General features: G+C 39.1%; 1 protein-coding gene across 1 annotated transcript; it reads left to right on the top strand.

Annotated features, from left to right (window-relative positions):
- Nucleotides 1-2,000: 2,000 nt before the first annotated feature.
- LOC117290041 (probable G-protein coupled receptor No18) lies at nt 2,001-16,775 on the top strand. Its single transcript, XM_033771274.1, has 4 exons — nt 2,001-3,012; nt 8,725-8,941; nt 10,676-10,813; nt 15,644-16,775. The coding sequence occupies exons 1-4, from the start codon at nt 2,001-2,003 to the stop codon at nt 16,308-16,310; spliced, it is 2,034 nt and encodes a 677-aa protein (XP_033627165.1). The 3' UTR covers nt 16,311-16,775.
- Nucleotides 16,776-16,884: the final 109 nt, after the last annotated feature.

Raw genomic sequence — 16,884 nt, 5'->3', positions numbered from 1 at the left:
TTAGATACAATGATTTCATTAGATACAATGATTTCATTGATGATTTCATTGGATACAATGATTTCATTGGATACAGTGATTTCATTGGATACAATGATTTCATTGGATACAATGATTTAATTGGATACAGTGATTTCATTGGATACAATGATTTCATTGGAATACCCCTTATAACAAACATTAACAATTTAATTGTAAGATTTATTTTTTATTATAGCAATTCACGTACAGACCCTTTACAGCCATTGGACACCTTCTGAACAAAACAAAAATTAAAGTTCACAGATTTACAAATAACTTACAGAGTTTACAGAAGGTAATAAGGAAAGACTTCCCCTGAAATATTAGTCCATGAAAAGCTTTACATTTTGAGAAAACGTTCAAACAATATCAATTCTCGATATAGAGAACAACGGATTTATTTTAAACACATGTCATGACACGGCGAAATTGCGAAAACAAGGGTGGGTTTTCCCGTTGTTTTCTCCCGACTCCGATGACCGATTGAGCCTAAATTTTCACAGGTTTGTTAAATTTTATAAAAGTTGTGATACACGGAGTGTGTGCCTATGGACAATACTATTTACCGATGGTGTGCGATTGCTTTAAAGGCGGCACAGGACCCGTAAGGTAATCGTCAAGATCAGTTTTCCCACTCAAGCTTGTTGTGTCCCAACATTATATATAACATAGCAAACCTGTAACAATTTGGGTTCAGTTGGTCATTGAAGATGTAAGAGAAAAAGACACCTTCGTTGCACAAATAAGTCTCTTATTATTTGATGGAGAAATAACACCATTCTCAAAAAAAGATTACTTTTAGAGGGAGCCATTTCTAACGTCAAAAGCTCTACATTGCTCGTAAACAAGTAGTTGTGTAGGCCAACAGTTATTTTGAGTAAGTCGAGTATCTTTAAAGGCACTGGACACAATTGGCAATTATTACTCAAAATAGTTATTGACATAAAACCTTACTAGGTATCGAGTAATGGGGAGAGGTTGATGGTACAAAACATTGTGAGAAACGGCTCCCTCTGAAGTAGCGTACAGTTTTCGAGAAAGAAGTAATTTTCCACGAATTTGATTTCGAGACCCCAGATTTAGAATGTTGAGGTTTCGAAATCAAGCGTCTGAAAGCACACAACTTGGTGTGACAATGGTGTTTTTTCTTTCATTATTACCTCGCAAATGCGACTATTAATTGAGCTCAAATTTTCACAGGTTTGTTATTTTATGAATATGTTGAGATACACCAAGTGAGAAGTTTGATAAACCAATAGTGTCCAATGTCTTTAGTCAAAGGATTAAAAGTATTTCTCCCACCTGAAGGTTTTTAGAAAGCCCGTTAGAAGTTCAGCATGTTTAAAGAGTGGAATAATATGATCAACCAAAAGAGAAGGGTAGGAAACAGTCGTCGTCTGAATTCGCTTTTAATGTGAATTAATGTTCTCACATTTGTGCCTAAACATGAAACAGTGATCGGACTCGCTTTAATATGAATTAATGCACTCGCCTTGGCGCTCCGAACATGAAGCAGTCGTTAAACTCACTGTGTGAATTAATGCTCTCGCCTTTAGCGCTCAAACATGAAACAGTCATCGGACTCGCTTCAGTATGAATAAATGTACTCGCCCTGTTCGCTTAACATGAAACAGCCGTCAACCTCAATTTAATGTGAATTAATGTACTCACGTTGTTCCCTATAACACGATCACAGAGTGAAACGCAAATACATGTATATTATGGTTAGCTAGCAAAAAATACGCGTTCCCTAAACCACAGATCAGAGCCACTGACTACAAATCAGAGAGAGCATTGGGAAGACAGGACGCAGTATGAGATATACTTGAGTTTGTGGTTTGGGGATTCGGTAAAAATGCAGACATAGATTCCCAGATATCAATGTGATCTATCATGAAACAAAATAGTATAAGAGGCCTTTTAAATTCATCCAATTGGAATTGAACTCCTTAAAAAAGGGTTTGCTGATGTAGGCCAGAATGGATACCGAAAATTGTACGGGACTCCCCTCTTCACCCATTGCTGGTGATCGGGACATTTGGGGTTTTTCTCCCGGGAGTGAAGTCGCGGAGGTGCGGTGGCCGGTCGGAATCATCCTCACTATCCTGATTGTCCTCATTGCGTTGGGAAACTCACTCGTCATCTTTGCCGTTCTCTTGGAGAAGCATCTTCGCACTTTTGAGAATTTCTTCTTTGCTTCCTTGGCTGTTGCCGACCTATCCATCGCTCTCTTCGTCCTCCCGTTGTCCCTGATCGTGGAGATGTCTGATGGAAAATGGCACTTTGGTCGAATGGCGTGCAATTTCTTCATCTTCGTTGATGTGTCATGCTGCACTGCTTCAATTCTCCATCTTTGCGCTATTGGACTTAACCGCTACTTCTCCATCGCGTCTCCTTTGAAGAACAACATCAAGCAGAACAACTTGCGGGTTTTGTTAATGATTTTATCGGTATGGTTGCTGTCCTTCATTGTTGCTTCACCGCCACTTTTCGGCTGGCCTGAACGGACTGACATCATATCTGATGATCAGTGTACATATGATGAAGACAAAGTATACATTGTCTTCTCTGCACTCAGCTCATTTTACATTCCTCTAGTGGTGATGTGTGTGGTGTACTATCAAATCTACCAAGTATATAGAAAGGGAGAGCGGTTCGGACGATCGATGTCAAGTAAAGACGAGGAGGATACGGAGCAAAGTCCCCAGCTGACTAATTACACCAATCATAAGACATCTGATCAGTCAAAAGGTTCATCAAGGATCACTTCTGGGTCCATTTCGCAGGGTTCCCCAAGGATCAATGATGGGCCCATTTCGACTTGTAAAACAATGAGGGCGTCATCAAGAGATGACCCATTGGTCCAGGCTAGTCGTAAGTGTCATAAACTCTTGTCGCTAGTTCAGCTTGCAACAACAAAGAAGAGAAAGAAGAAGGGAAAGAGGAAGGTGAAGAAGAATTTGTCGAAAGTTAAGACGGCGAAGACACTAGGTAAGACATTTCACTTAATACAAATAAACTGGATACTGATAGAGTGTGATGCATTAACTATTCATGTTTACAAATCTTGAAGTTTGTAGATGATTGCTCAAAATTCGGATGCTTTGTAGCCAGGGAAGTCGCGTCAGTGGTGTCTGTCCTTACCTTTCACGTATGTGGACCATGGTTCGATTCCCGGATCGGAGCCTTGTATTGAGGAGTGGGGTTTTAAAGACACTGGACACTATTGGTAATTGTCAAAGACCAGTCTTCTCACTTGGTGTATCTCAACATATGCATAAAATAACAAACTTGTGACAATTTGAGCACAATTGGTCGTCGAAGTTGTTACACGAAGTCGTTTGCTTTCGGATGCTTGATTTCGAGACCTCAAAATTAATTCTAAATTTGAGGTCTCAAAATCAAAGAAGTCGTGGAAAATTACTTCTTTTTTGAAAACTACGTTACGTCAGAGGAAGCCGTTTCTCACAATGTTTTATACCATCAACCTCTCCCCATAACTCGTTACCAAGTAAGTTTTTATACTAATAATTATTTTGAGTAATTACCAATAGTGTCCACTGGCTTCCCTCTGACTACACGTAGAATTTCCCTATTATGGGTTTTCCGCCTCGACACACACACAACTCAAAGGCATTAGTTACTTCTTGATTTGGTATCGCATATGACCAGTTGGGGTTGTCTTTGCATTAATTTGATCTTCACAAAAACATTTTTTCCACAATGATGTTCACCAAAGGTTGCCTTCTAGATCCTACATCCTTTGACGTGATGATGAATTTAATGGGAAAATTTTTACAGACAACGAACTGCAGTGTGTGCTAAACATAACCACTTTCGGTATTTAACAGAACTAACATTTTAAATTATGTCTTACGATCCCAAGAATAATATATGTAAACAGTCAAATGTTATTGTCTTTCCTTCATGGAGATTGTCTGGAACTGGTTGTCTGTAAATCGCCTCGTGTGACATTGCCCTAAGACATACTATATACTGGTACCCAGCGTAATTGGCGCCCAACTACTGGTTCTTTGAGTCATGGTGCTCAACAACAAAGGTTCTTTTGTCAGTTAGCATTTGTCATTTGGTCACAGTATATGCAAATAAATTTATTTCAACATACACCGCCAAATAAAACACTTTTCTCCATATATTGTTTTTTATAAGGTGTTGTTAGGTTGCTATACCATTATCACTGAAAATGTTGACGACGTCACTGTTGCGTAAGCAACAAATCTTAACGAAAACATTATGTTGATGTATTATTTGCAAGTTAATTGCTGTGTGGTCTAGCGTGACGTCTAGTAATCCGTATGGAGACAATGGAGTGTGTGGTCTTAATGAAATTGTTTGAGGGACGTGTACTTTGGATAAAACATCGGATTACCGTTAGCAAAGCCTGCTTTTTATCTAAACTGCCGGCTTGCAGTGGGATTAAAACCATGCAGATCCAACTGCACTTTTTCTTCGTCAAAATGCCGTACTTACATTCGACAGTCCTGAGGCTTACCTCTCTAAGCTTGACTATTCTTGAAAAAAAAAAATGTAAATTGAGTTAATTTTCGGCCATATAAGTAGCATAATAATATAATAATAACTTTCGATTTATATAGCGCCTAATAACTAACACTTAATTCTCTAAGCGCTTTACATTAGTGCCCTGGTCATAGGGCCAATAACATCCCTATTTAAAGTTTCTCAGCGCCCTTGGGAGTATACAACCTCTACCCTCGCAGGTACCCATTTATTCCCCTGGGTGAAGAGAAGCAATTATAGTAAAGTATCTTGCTCAAGGACACAAGTGCACGACCGGGATTCGAACCCACACTCCGGTGAAAACGCACCAGAACTTGAATTCGATGCTCATAACCACTCGGCCATGACACTCTACATATCATTAGTTCCTTTTTTTTGTGGTGACATTCCGTGCCATAAAAAGGAGTTAATGAGTTGAAATGTCATAAAGTCATGATCGAAAAATCTTAACAATGGTCTGGGCCCAATTTCATGGCTTTGTTTACCGCCGAATTCTGCGCTTACAATCACGATTCGCTGCTTACGTCCGTGCAAGCGCCGAATTTCTGCGCTATAGCCTTATAAACGTAGAATGCCTCGAGTAACGCGGAGTACGCTCGCGCAGAAGCTAAAATTCGCTGCTAACCCGTGAAATACGCTTGCCATAACACAGAGTTCCTTGCTTCCGTAAGCACGGATTCTGTGCTTTCGGTAAGCAGAGCCATGAAATTGGGCCCAGGTCAGCTCAAAAACCGAAATGTCTGGTTACTTTCTGCTACATTCATTCATTTCAATCAGAGTCCTTGCAGAAACTTAATTACTTGCGCGTTCATTTCGTTTTAAGACAAAATAATTTATACCTTCAGTTTGTGGAACCGTTCGATCGTTTTAATCCTCTATAAATGTAGAACTTGTATACAATACAACTAACATGTGAAAACGCAGTGGTGGAGTATAGTACGCACAAGTACGAGCCAACATTCTCCGCTAACCTGTGAAATACGCTTGACAAGCACATAATGGTCACTTTTGTCAATTCATGATCACACACGTTAAACCAATGTTTGTATGATAGAGATTGGCTGTTGCCAGCTTGGTGTTGATATCCCCTTGTGGGAGGTTGCTGGGTTCCCTTGATGTGAAAATCATACAAACAAACAATAAGTCCCTGCTTCCGCAAGCGCTGAGTCTTTGCCTATGGTAAGCAGAGGCCATAACATTGGACCCAAGTCTGTTTTGAAATGGTATCCTGACTGCAAACGGCATGAAATGGCATGAAGGTTCGGTATTCAGCATTCCTTGAGGAATGTGAATTTCAACGTGCTGTTTAAGTTGTTTTTGCTTTCCTATAAGAGGGAAAACATGTCCATTCTAGATCGAGCTAGCTGTTTTTTTAAAGCAATGTTTGCCCTGGGGATTAGATATCAAACAGCTGAACAAACTGAATCAAGTTCCCATGTAAGTGAAAGTATTCATGTTTGTTTGTGTTGATATGGGAATAGACCTAAAAAACAAAACAAAATAAAACATGAAATACGAAACTTATTAAGTACTTATGAGGGATGTTGTGCATGTTTCAATAAATATAATGCACGTTACTTTTTCAACGCCCACAGTTTCCGTATTTATTATATCTTTTCAGAAAGTGATGACGTTTCTATGGCAAAGACTTGATACACTAAAAGTAGCCCTTTTACTGCTAAAATGTTGACGTGTGACAAGTTAAAAATGTAACACTGCCAAATATAATGAACTCTATAAATTTAAGAAACAAAGAAAATCCAACACCTCTAGAGCGTACAGAAGACAAGTGTTAATATTGGGAAGTAATTATTTACTACTATAGCTGAACACAGATGCAATTATAACCGAGGAAATTAATTAGCTTCTTGTCAAAACACTCCGATCACAGCGCTGAAATAATTATTGATTCAAGTCTGCAGTAATATCAGCCCTAACATTTCCCGGCAAGTGGAGAGCTCTGTTTTTGATAGTAGCTCCATTGATCTGAAGTCATATCAGGTTTAGTCTTGTTGAAAGGTGGCATGAATAGTATTTTCCTTGACGCGTTACATTAAAGCTTCGTTGTCGAAAAAAGGCTTTCTAAAAGACACAAAGAGAATTTTAAACTTGGTTCAATTACCCTTATATATATCACACTACATGTTTGTGGAATACCACTTCAAAGGAAACTGTACTTTCTTTTCTTGCGGTGTTGGTGTTGTTGTTGCTGTTGTTGTTGTTGTTTGTTTGTTTGTTTGTTGTTGTTGTTGTTGTTGTTGTTGTTGTTGTTGTTGTTGTTGTTTTTATTTTAATTTTTTTTAATTTATTTATTATTTTTTTTTGGGGGGGGGTCGCTGGGATATTTTTTGTTCATCCAGCGATTGTTGTTTGGCAGTGTCATTTGTTTTAGTACTAGTAGGCCTACATGTCTTTGCTAGCAATTCGGGTAACAATTACTTTATTGTATTGCGCATATTATTTCACTTCTCATCGAAACTATTCTACCATTGTCTTCAATTGAATCAAAGTAAACACAATGAAACCGGACAATATAAAATGTCATCCAACTGGTGAATCAAACATACAACATAAAAACAAAAACGGTGGCAATGTCGAAGAGTTTTTTCAACCTATGCGTTAGTTTTGAAGATGCTCTTGACATTTGGGACATCGTTCTTGTTGACTCTGATTCAGCTCGCCCGATGACAGTATGGTATTAGTGACACGATGACGTATACACACCCTCCCCCTACCAACCCCCCCCCCCCCCAACCCCAAATGATCCCATGGCTATATCTTATTGTGCTTTCTGTTTGACTTTATGATGAGTAAAATCGTTGAATATACAGCGAGGGGCCTGTTTGATTGTGACGCCCCTGTGTATAGTGTATTGTCAATACATGCTGACAAGGTTTTTCATAACATTAAAGGAACACGTTGTCTTGTATCGGTCGAGTTGGTCTTTGAAAAGCGTTTGTAACCGTTTGTTTAAAAAGTTTTGTGATTCCCATAAATGGCCGACCGTGTCAGTTCGCACAGTAAACGGAAAACTACGCAATTTTGAGGCAGATTTGTGTGGATCATTGTAATCTACTTTTAAAACATCGTTCCAACCATATGCATTTTATAAAAAAAGGACAAACGCTTTTTATAGACCAACTCGTCCGATCCAAGGCAACGTGTTCCTTTAAGGCACTGGACACGTTTGTTTACTGTCGAAGGCCAGCATTCTTGCTTTGTGTATCCTTGCATATCCCTAATAATAACAAACAATATAAATCTCATTTCTTGTGTAAGACCAATACAGTATCAAACATCCCTTGTTGAGATGATCTAAAAACTACAACATACTTCAGATTCGTTTTGTGATGTAGTCTTGCTTTAATATTTCCCATCAAGGAAAACGTCATTTTTGTTCATAACTAGGTTCTCTTGTTACGTGATTGTGGATCAAAAGAGCATTTCTGATTGAAATTCATGACAGGTGGACTTCAAATTAAATCAATATTACTGGATTTATATCACATGGGCTTGGACTGCTGGTGAAAAATGTTTCAGTAACTTGAACCTATAAGCTTCTATGTCGTAGTTATTATCTTCCAAGTTATTGTCTCTCATGTGTCCTAAGCAAGGGACTTAACCATTGCTTCGTCCTTCGGATGGGACGTAAAGGCGTTGGTCCCGTGTGTAAACCCAGTGCACTTATCGAAAAGAGGATGGATCGCCCCAAGTACCTGTGGCTGTGGCTGTGGCTGCTGAATGCACCCTAAACCCTACAAAAGTGCTACATAGGTTTCATAATTCATAACTCCAATATAGCCTGTCTGTCTGTTAAAATGTATACTACGCGCCTTGAGTCCTAATTGGTAGATACACGTGCGCTTAAAAAAGACGTCGATATTATTATTATTATTATTATTATACTATATAAAATGACACAATGAAAACATTATTTTTTACCAAAACTGTGTTTACAAACTGCATCACAAAACTAATTTGCGGTGAGAGTTAACAATGGATAATGCTTCATTGAGGGTCCACCTAGGTCTTTGTTGTACTGTTATTTATTGCTATAAATCAGCGAATGAGAATTTATGAATGGAAAATTAAATAACAAGTAATAGTTCTTTAGCAATTTGGCACAGTGGATATATTAATGCTCTTTTTAAATTGTTATTCAAGGGTTGATAATGACTGTCTTCGTCGTGTGTTGGCTGCCATTTTTTCTCCTCTACGTCATCAAGCCATTCTGCTCTGAATGTTACATCCCGGTAGCCTTGGATAGATCAGCTCTCTGGTTGGGGTATGTGAACAGCTTGCTGAACCCCATCATCTACATCTGCTGTAAGCCATCCTTTCGTCGTGCCTTCAAGAAGATCTTGCGATTGGATTATTGCAGGTAATTTGGAAAAGTGGTTCCATGCGTTTTCGTCTCTTTAAAGGCAATGGAAACGTTTGGTAATTATTGTCAAAGACCAGTTTTCTCACATGGTGAGTCCCAACATCATTATGTATAGATTAAAGGCAGTGGACACTATTGGTAATTAATCAGAATAATTATTAGCATAAAACCTTACTTGGGAACGAGTAATGGGGAGCTGTTGATGGTTTCAAACATTTTGAGAAACGGCTCCCTCTGAAGTGACGTAGTTTTCGAGAAAGAAGTAATTTTCCACGAATTTGACTTCCGAGACCTCAGATTTAGAATTTGAGGTCTCGAAATCAAGCATTCGAAAAGCACACAATTCGTGTGACAAGGGTGTTTTTTCTTTCATCTCGCAACTCCGATGACAAACGAGCTCAAATTAAAACAGGTTTGTTTCTTTAATGCATGTTGAGATACACCAAGTGAGAAGACTGATCTTCGACAGTATTACCTTGCAATAGTGTCCAGTGTCTTAAACAAACCTGTTCAAGTTTGGGCTCAATATTGGTCATCGAATTTGCAAGAGAATAATGAAAGAAAACACAATTGTTGCATTACTTTGTGTGCTTTCAGATTCATAGTAAAATATTTCAGCTGAAATCTGTTGATATTTTTGAGGAAAAAATTACTTCTTAAAAAAACTACTTTCTTCATAGGGAGCCATTTCTCACAATGTTTTATACTATCAACCTCTCCCCATTACTCGTTACCAAGTTGGTTTTTATGCTGAAAGTTTTTTTTTTTGAGTAATTACCAATAGTGTCCAGTGTCTTTAACTGCACATAATGACGGTTGCAATAGTAGTGACGGTGCAGTAATGGCAACCTGGAGGCTATTCTAGTCGTAGTCAATCAAAACAAATTGCTTCGTACGATTACAAAACAAGACCCTGATGTAGACAAGTTTATGACATTTTCATTTCGCTAGAATTGAACAAAGTGCAATAATACCCGTGTGTCCCAGCCCTGTGCACATAATAGACAACGCCAATGTACTCAGTACCAAAGATGCAGAAATCCCCCCCCCCTCTTTCTCCCCTCTCTCACTCTAGCTGTTCCTATAATTATATTGGTCTCCTCGTGTTGCTTCTCTTTCGGTCAATATGGCTGAGTCAACCTTTCAACAAGGCAGAATTCAATTAGCCCCGGCAAAGTTTTCGTACCAAACCTTCGCCTCTGAATAATGATTTTATGACGGCACAAATCCCCATTTACTCATTCTTATCTTGCATTACGTGACTCTACACTTAAAAAGAAAAATTATTGCCCCACGCCGTTGTTTGTGGGAATTCTGTATACGTTTCTCACGTACGGTACATTAGCTGGGTTGAAGAAGATTATTCAAAAGAGGGCGCTATAGACGGGATTCTTAATAGTAATTAAAACATCTATTTGGGGCAGAATCTTTGGTGGGACAGAATCTCCTGCCACGTCGTCATAAGGGTGGTTCAGCATTATTTTTTTTTAAAGTCCTGAAAACCATTCATAAGTAGGCCTACATCTCAAACTGATTGAAATTATTGACAGATATGACAGTTTGTTTGAAACGATGTTTATGTGGAAAATACATTACCTTTTAGGAGATTTTTGTTTGAATAGACACCGCAAACAGTGTTATATCATAACACCGAAAGTGCAAGTAATTGGAATGTACATTGTCGTCAAAATAAAATAAATAAAAATAAACACGTTTTATTGTTTTCCTCAGTCGGTATCGCCTCCGTATTGAATGGTGTCCTCCACGTCATCGAATCATGATGACGCAGGGACGACGACACATCGTCCGGCAAGATTTCTCCTCCACCTCTAAAGCTGAACTCGATCAACATGGCAGGCTACACCACAGGTAGGTACGTCAGGGTACTATACTCATGCGGGTACATAGGGTGCGTTCGTTTAGCTTCCCTGGGTCGACCCCGGTGTGTGGCGGATTTTACTTCCAGGACGAACGTGGGTTATTATCTGCACACGTTCGTCTTGAAAACAAAAACCGCCACACACCGGGGTCGACCCAGGGAAGATGTAGTTTTTATAGTTTGAATGGCACACAGGAGTACCCGCCGTATGCGTCACATGACTAATACGCGGGTTACTCAAATGTATGAACCGTGACGTGATTCATTCATTCGAGTGCTATGATGCATGTCTGCATAAAAGCAGCGTCCTTAACAACAGAATCCAATTCAGGCCGCTGCTTACTCTGCTGAAAGTGTCACATATCGATAACAGCGTTATATATTCGATATTAAGTTCGCAATGTCAACTAATGAAGATCAACCCGCGCTCAACCCAGAGAAACTGTTTAACAAATTCAAAGAATACTTCAATTATAAATTCGAAAGCATTGCAACATCCAGCAAAGACAAAGCTGATCAAGTTAACATCAAGGAACTCACAAATAAATTGGAGGCAAGAGACCTGACAAGACCCGGCAACTCAGCACAATTCGAATTCTGCGGAAAAGTCGAAATCACCCACGATAAAATCAAGGCTGCCCTCGAGAAGAGCAACATTCCAGCAGCCATTGAAGCACTTAAAGGAGCTGAAGCCATCATTACAGAAAGAAAGAAAACAATCAAGATCGCAGACAGTAGCAAAGCTGGATGGGCGACTGTGCAAGAACTGGACAAGACGGGGAAAGATCGGACACCAGAAGAGGCCAAAAGAATCATAGTCGCCGAGGAAGCTGCCTTAAAAAGCATTGAAAGAAGAAAGAAATTTAAGCAATCTCCAGCTAGCTCTACCTATGGCAATGGCACCAACAAAAGCACTGCTGATCGTTTTCTTTTTCGAGGTAAAAAAGGGAAATAACACCCACCTTTATGATCTTTGTAAATTCATATGCAGTTTAACAACGGCCCACTCCCATGATTTATTAAATTCTGAAACAAATTTATGATTTCCAAGTGTGTTTTATTGTGTGTCCTACAATAATTTGAAACTGTTTTTCATGCGTATGAGCGCAGCGAAGGAGCATGAAAATGTAGTTTTTATAGTTTGAATGGCACACAGGAGTACCCGCCGTATGCGTCACATGACTAATACGCGGGTTACTCAAATGTATGAACCGTGACGTGATTCATTCATTCGAGTGCTATGATGCATGTCTGTATAAAAGCAGCGTCCTTAACAACAGAATCCAATTCAGGCCGCTGCTTACTCTGCTGAAAGTGTCACATATCGATAACAGCGTTATATATTCGATATTAAGTTCCACACATAGGTATTTGTGTTCCCTTTTTCTTCTGTTTTAGTTTTTTATTCTTTGTTGACAGGCATGCCGAATGCTGACGTCTGCTACACCTGCAGAATGCCGGGCCACTGGTCCAGAGAGTGTGCATTCAATCCCGATATCACATCGTCAAGAGCAAGACCTACAGCCAGAGCTGCACCCTCACTCGGCAGTTCTTGATCATATCCATATGTGTAAAGCTAAAGGAACACTTGTATTTCCTTGGTGGCCATCCTCTGTTTTTTGGCCGATTTTGTGGTCCAGTTATTTAACTTGGATTATGGGACGTATTTGTATGAAAGGCCCGAATGCTCTGGAACAAGGAAGAAATAAGAAATCCTTACTTTGGTCTTCAAATTTTAATGGTTTAGTTTGTGCTATCCAAATAGATTGTACTCATGTCTAATGTATCATTCTGTTTTCTTATTTTATCAACTTGTAGATAATTTACTCTCAACCCTTTTGGTCAAACTTCCCACGACGACTTGATAAAGTGAAGAAACAAATTTTCAACCAGGCTGTCTTAGCCAAAGCCCATGGCACAGTAAATAGTTATATGTATAACTGTAGAAATTTTTTCAAATAATTGAAGGAAATGCAAATTGATATAAAACTTTCAATTCAAGATGAAATCATTGCAGCATACCTTGTTCACAAGAAAAACAGTGCCAAATCCGACAGCGTTTTAACCTCCTCAGCCTCTGCCATAAAATGGATACATTCTCTTGTCAATTCAAAACCCAACCCTGTTGATTCACCATTGGTACAACAAATTATACACAGCGCTAGACGTCAACTCCACAATCCTCCAGTGCAAAAAGAACCAATTTCTCTCGACACAGTCAAAAAGGTTGTGAACAAGTTTGGGGTCCAAACAATAACCTCATGGATCTCAGAATAGCTTGTTATGTTTCATTGAAATTTTCATCACTTTTTAGACATGATGAAATGACACAACTAAAGGCCAGCCACATTTCTGAATTGCCAGAAGGAAATGGGCTATCCATTTTTGTTCCCAGATCCAAAACGGACATCTTCAAAGATGGTTCAACAACAGTCATCTCTGACTTTTCTGAAAATTACTCTCCGGTCTCCATCCTAAAGTTATACCTTTCAAAATGCAATACAAAAATAGGAGAAGATGTATTTGTATTTACGGCACTCTCTTACCGTGCAAAACAGCAAGCTTATGTACCTCTAAAAAAAAATAAGCCACTAAGTTATACAAGGTGTCGAGAATTATTCCTAGATGCTTTGAAACAGATCGGAGTAAATAATCCTAGAAAATATGGTTTACATAGTTTAAGGTCAGGCGGAGCATCACACTTGGCAAATAAAGGAGTTTCAGAAGAATTAATTATGCAGCATGGAAGATGGAAAACAACCACTGCAAAGAACAGATATGTTAAGAGAGATTTAGACAGAAGATTGCACGTCTCATCTATTTTGAACACCGTTTAAATTATTCACACGAATTGTAAAACAAGGGAAAACAATAATGATGATAATTAATACTTGTAATATCTAAACTAAATATACCCCTAACCAAGGATTGCTGTACAAAATAAGTAGTGAAATTTAATAATTATTATTTAACTCCAGGAAATAATGTAACTTATATTGCCTAATTTTTTCGACGATTCTTACTGAAAACCCTAGGTGACTCAGATGCTTGTACATGAACCATTTAACTTATTGAGAATAAGTATTGGATTTAATAGAATTTGAAAAAATAATTGTATAATATTACGCTTAAGATTGTTTTTCCACAAGAACGATACGAAAAGTTTGACTATAGAGTGAAATTGAAATGTATCAGCTATGTACGATAATTAATAGAAAACTATAAAAAATGAGAGAAATCAAGAGAGTTTTCAAAGATACATAAAAGACTTTACACATGTATTTATTATATAGAATACTTGATTTAATTATTGTTATTGTTGTATAAAGTTAAACAATCTGATGCAGGAGGCTTAATAAGGAGCCATCATATGAATTGTTTGGAATGAACTGTATGAAGTTTAATTTGAGAGAGGTCCCGGAGGATACCCGGAGAGCTTAAAGAGCCATGATTCAGATGAATCATTGAGAAACGGTGAAAATATACTAATTACTAACTTTTTAATAATAAACTATTATACTAATTGTTTACAACTCCACTGTATTATAACGAACTACACTACATGTATATGCAGTTTAACAACGGCCCACTCCCATGATTTATTAAATTCTGAAACAAATTTATGTTTTCCAAGTGTGTTTTAATGTGTGTCCTACAATAATTTGAAACTGTTTTTCATGCGTATGAGCGCAGCGAAGGAGCATGAAACTAAACGAACGCACCCATGATAGCAGTTATACTCAGGATACTTTACCCACTATAGGTATACGGCATGGTACTAAGATTATACGTCAAGTATAATGTGTTATACTCAGGTAGGGACGTCAGGATACTATACTCAGGTAGGTACGTCATATAGACCAGATGACAAGGTATGGTACGTCAGGTCAGCTAGGGACGTCAGGGTACTATACTCAGGTAGGTACGTCGGGTTCATCTCTAAACCGAAAAGAAACTGTTGAGCTCTGAAATCAAACATTATTCGGGAATGACACGCTCACTAAAGTTAACGTCACCTCTTTTATGTTTATAATGTTCTAATTAAATCAACAATGTGTTTATTTAAAAAATAACCATCCAAAGTCTAGAGGAGTGGTTCTTCTAAAACACATTTGGAAGATTGAGAGGTATGGGTCATAGTTCGGCAAAGACGCCGAGGTAAAAAGTGCAATCTATCCGACAAATGGTTAGGGTAATAACCTTCCTGTGACTTTTGTGTCTGATATTAATCAAGATATTTAAATCTGAGAAATGATTCATGCATGAATCGTGTCTCAGATTTCTGAGGGTTGCTGCGACCAAAGATGCGGTTTGTACCGCTGTCAACTCACTAGGGGATGGATTTTTTTGTGTGAATACGGCGACAGCTTGTTGTTTCTGTTTTCTCGATTAGGAAGTCGACGCTGTATTCAGCAGAACCTTTTTAAAATGTGAATTCTTTTGTAGTCTTGCTTGATCACTTTACTGAGCATGCGCATGTATCCAAGAACATTGTCCAGCCGTCGATTTCACAAAACTCTTCTAAACTTAAGACTAATCTTAGGACTTAGGACGAGTCCCAACCCTGCACTGTAGCATGCAGACCTTTAGATTAATCCTAAGTTAGGACGAGTTACTCGTCTTAACTCGAGATAAGACGAGTCCTAACTCTTTGTGAAATCGACGGCTGGATTTACTGTAAGTCTGCTTCGCCCTATCCTATTGTCAGAAAAGTCTCATTGTCGTATTATATAAAGTACCTGTAGCCATTTTAGGCCTAAAATAATTATTTGAAATCGTATCTCTAAAGGTATGCCTCGAATATTTCCTAATTATTTCAGGTGTTGCTGCATCCAGCGAAAATGTCGCCAAACTCCACCAAGTCGGTGTGTCTGGATGGCCCCAAGGAGCACAAGCAGTAGCCCGCCCTCTGTTGACATTAAGTATTTTGAAAGTGGTAACAAGCGAGTCACCTCTGCCTTTGTGAATGAAACCTCCGAATGCGTCCAGGCGTCAAATTGCGAACATCAACAACAACCGGCATCTACGGCTCCCCACTTGAATGAAAACGTCGACCTCAAACACAATGGGGTCGGTTTTGATACTGGCAGCAGGGCCCACAATCGAGCACCTGGGAAGGAGACTGATCTAAATCTGAACTCGGATCATTCTCCGAGATTCCGTATTTTGAAAAGAAGAAGCACCTGGTCGGAGCCCCTGAATTGGCGCCCACGTGGTTGCTCACCAGACAAGTCTGTGTGTGAGGAGGCGGATGCCACACCATCCGTTCCCATTCTTCTGAATAGTGATAATAGAGAAGTTGTTTGCCATACTCCAGAGACATTTGTGTGTGCTTGTATGTGTACCTTCGACGGCATCAAGAGTAGGTCTGGTGATGAGATACTAACTCCACACAGAGAAAAGTATACAGTAAAACAAGGTTTTGGATCCAATCACGAGAATAAAAGCGCTGGCCTTAATACAGAACAGAATGAAACAATGCTTTAATTTTGAAAGATTTTCAATGTATGCGTTTCTAATCGGGACTTTTGACTGCGCTGGTACAGCAGATTTGACTGATGCAGGACCGCCGGTTGGTAAAATCACATCCGAGTCGGGGTTAGCCTGACCCGAAATTGATCAGACCATCTTTAGAACCCGGAATTGTTAAGTTAATTCTGACCAGGATTGTTCAGCGCGGGGCCGTCAGGCTCAGTAGCTATTTTGTGATGCCACAACAAAAATGTAGGCCTACTTCTGGTGATAGGCCGAACACGTGGCGTGAGCTAGCGGTTAAGAACACCGGATTCAAGCTCTGGTGTTTAGTTAGCAGCGTGTAGGTTCGAGTCCCGGCCGTGACATTTATGTCCCTTAGCAGGACACTTAACCATATTATTGCTTCATAAAGTTGGAGATAATGCTTTCTACTCTGATGGATGATACCCAAGCCTTCATCTGTATATGGACTGTAAAGGGGGTACCCTGTTTCAGCCCCAGGTGGCAACGGCCCCTGGTAAAAAAAAAACAGTAGCCCACACCTTGAAGTGACTTTTAGGCCTTGTGTGTCAGGCGACTTGCATGA

This window comes from Asterias rubens, chromosome 5 (assembly GCF_902459465.1).
Source record: "Asterias rubens chromosome 5, eAstRub1.3, whole genome shotgun sequence".
NCBI lineage: Eukaryota > Metazoa > Echinodermata > Asteroidea > Forcipulatida > Asteriidae > Asterias > Asterias rubens.
Note: the sequence above shows the minus strand (reverse complement) of the source record. Positions and strands in the feature narration are given on the sequence as shown.

What these genes read in the sequence shown, in the direction of transcription:
- LOC117290041 (XM_033771274.1), top strand. Translation starts at nt 2,001, where the DNA reads ATGGATACCGAAAATTGTACGGGACTCCCCTCTTCACCCATTGCTGGT. An exon ending in TAAGACGGCGAAGACACTAG is followed by an intron (nt 3,013 to 8,724) that starts GTAAGACATTTC and finishes TTGTTATTCAAG; the next exon opens with GGTTGATAATGACTGTCTTC. An exon ending in TTGCGATTGGATTATTGCAG is followed by an intron (nt 8,942 to 10,675) that starts GTAATTTGGAAA and finishes TGTTTTCCTCAG; the next exon opens with TCGGTATCGCCTCCGTATTG.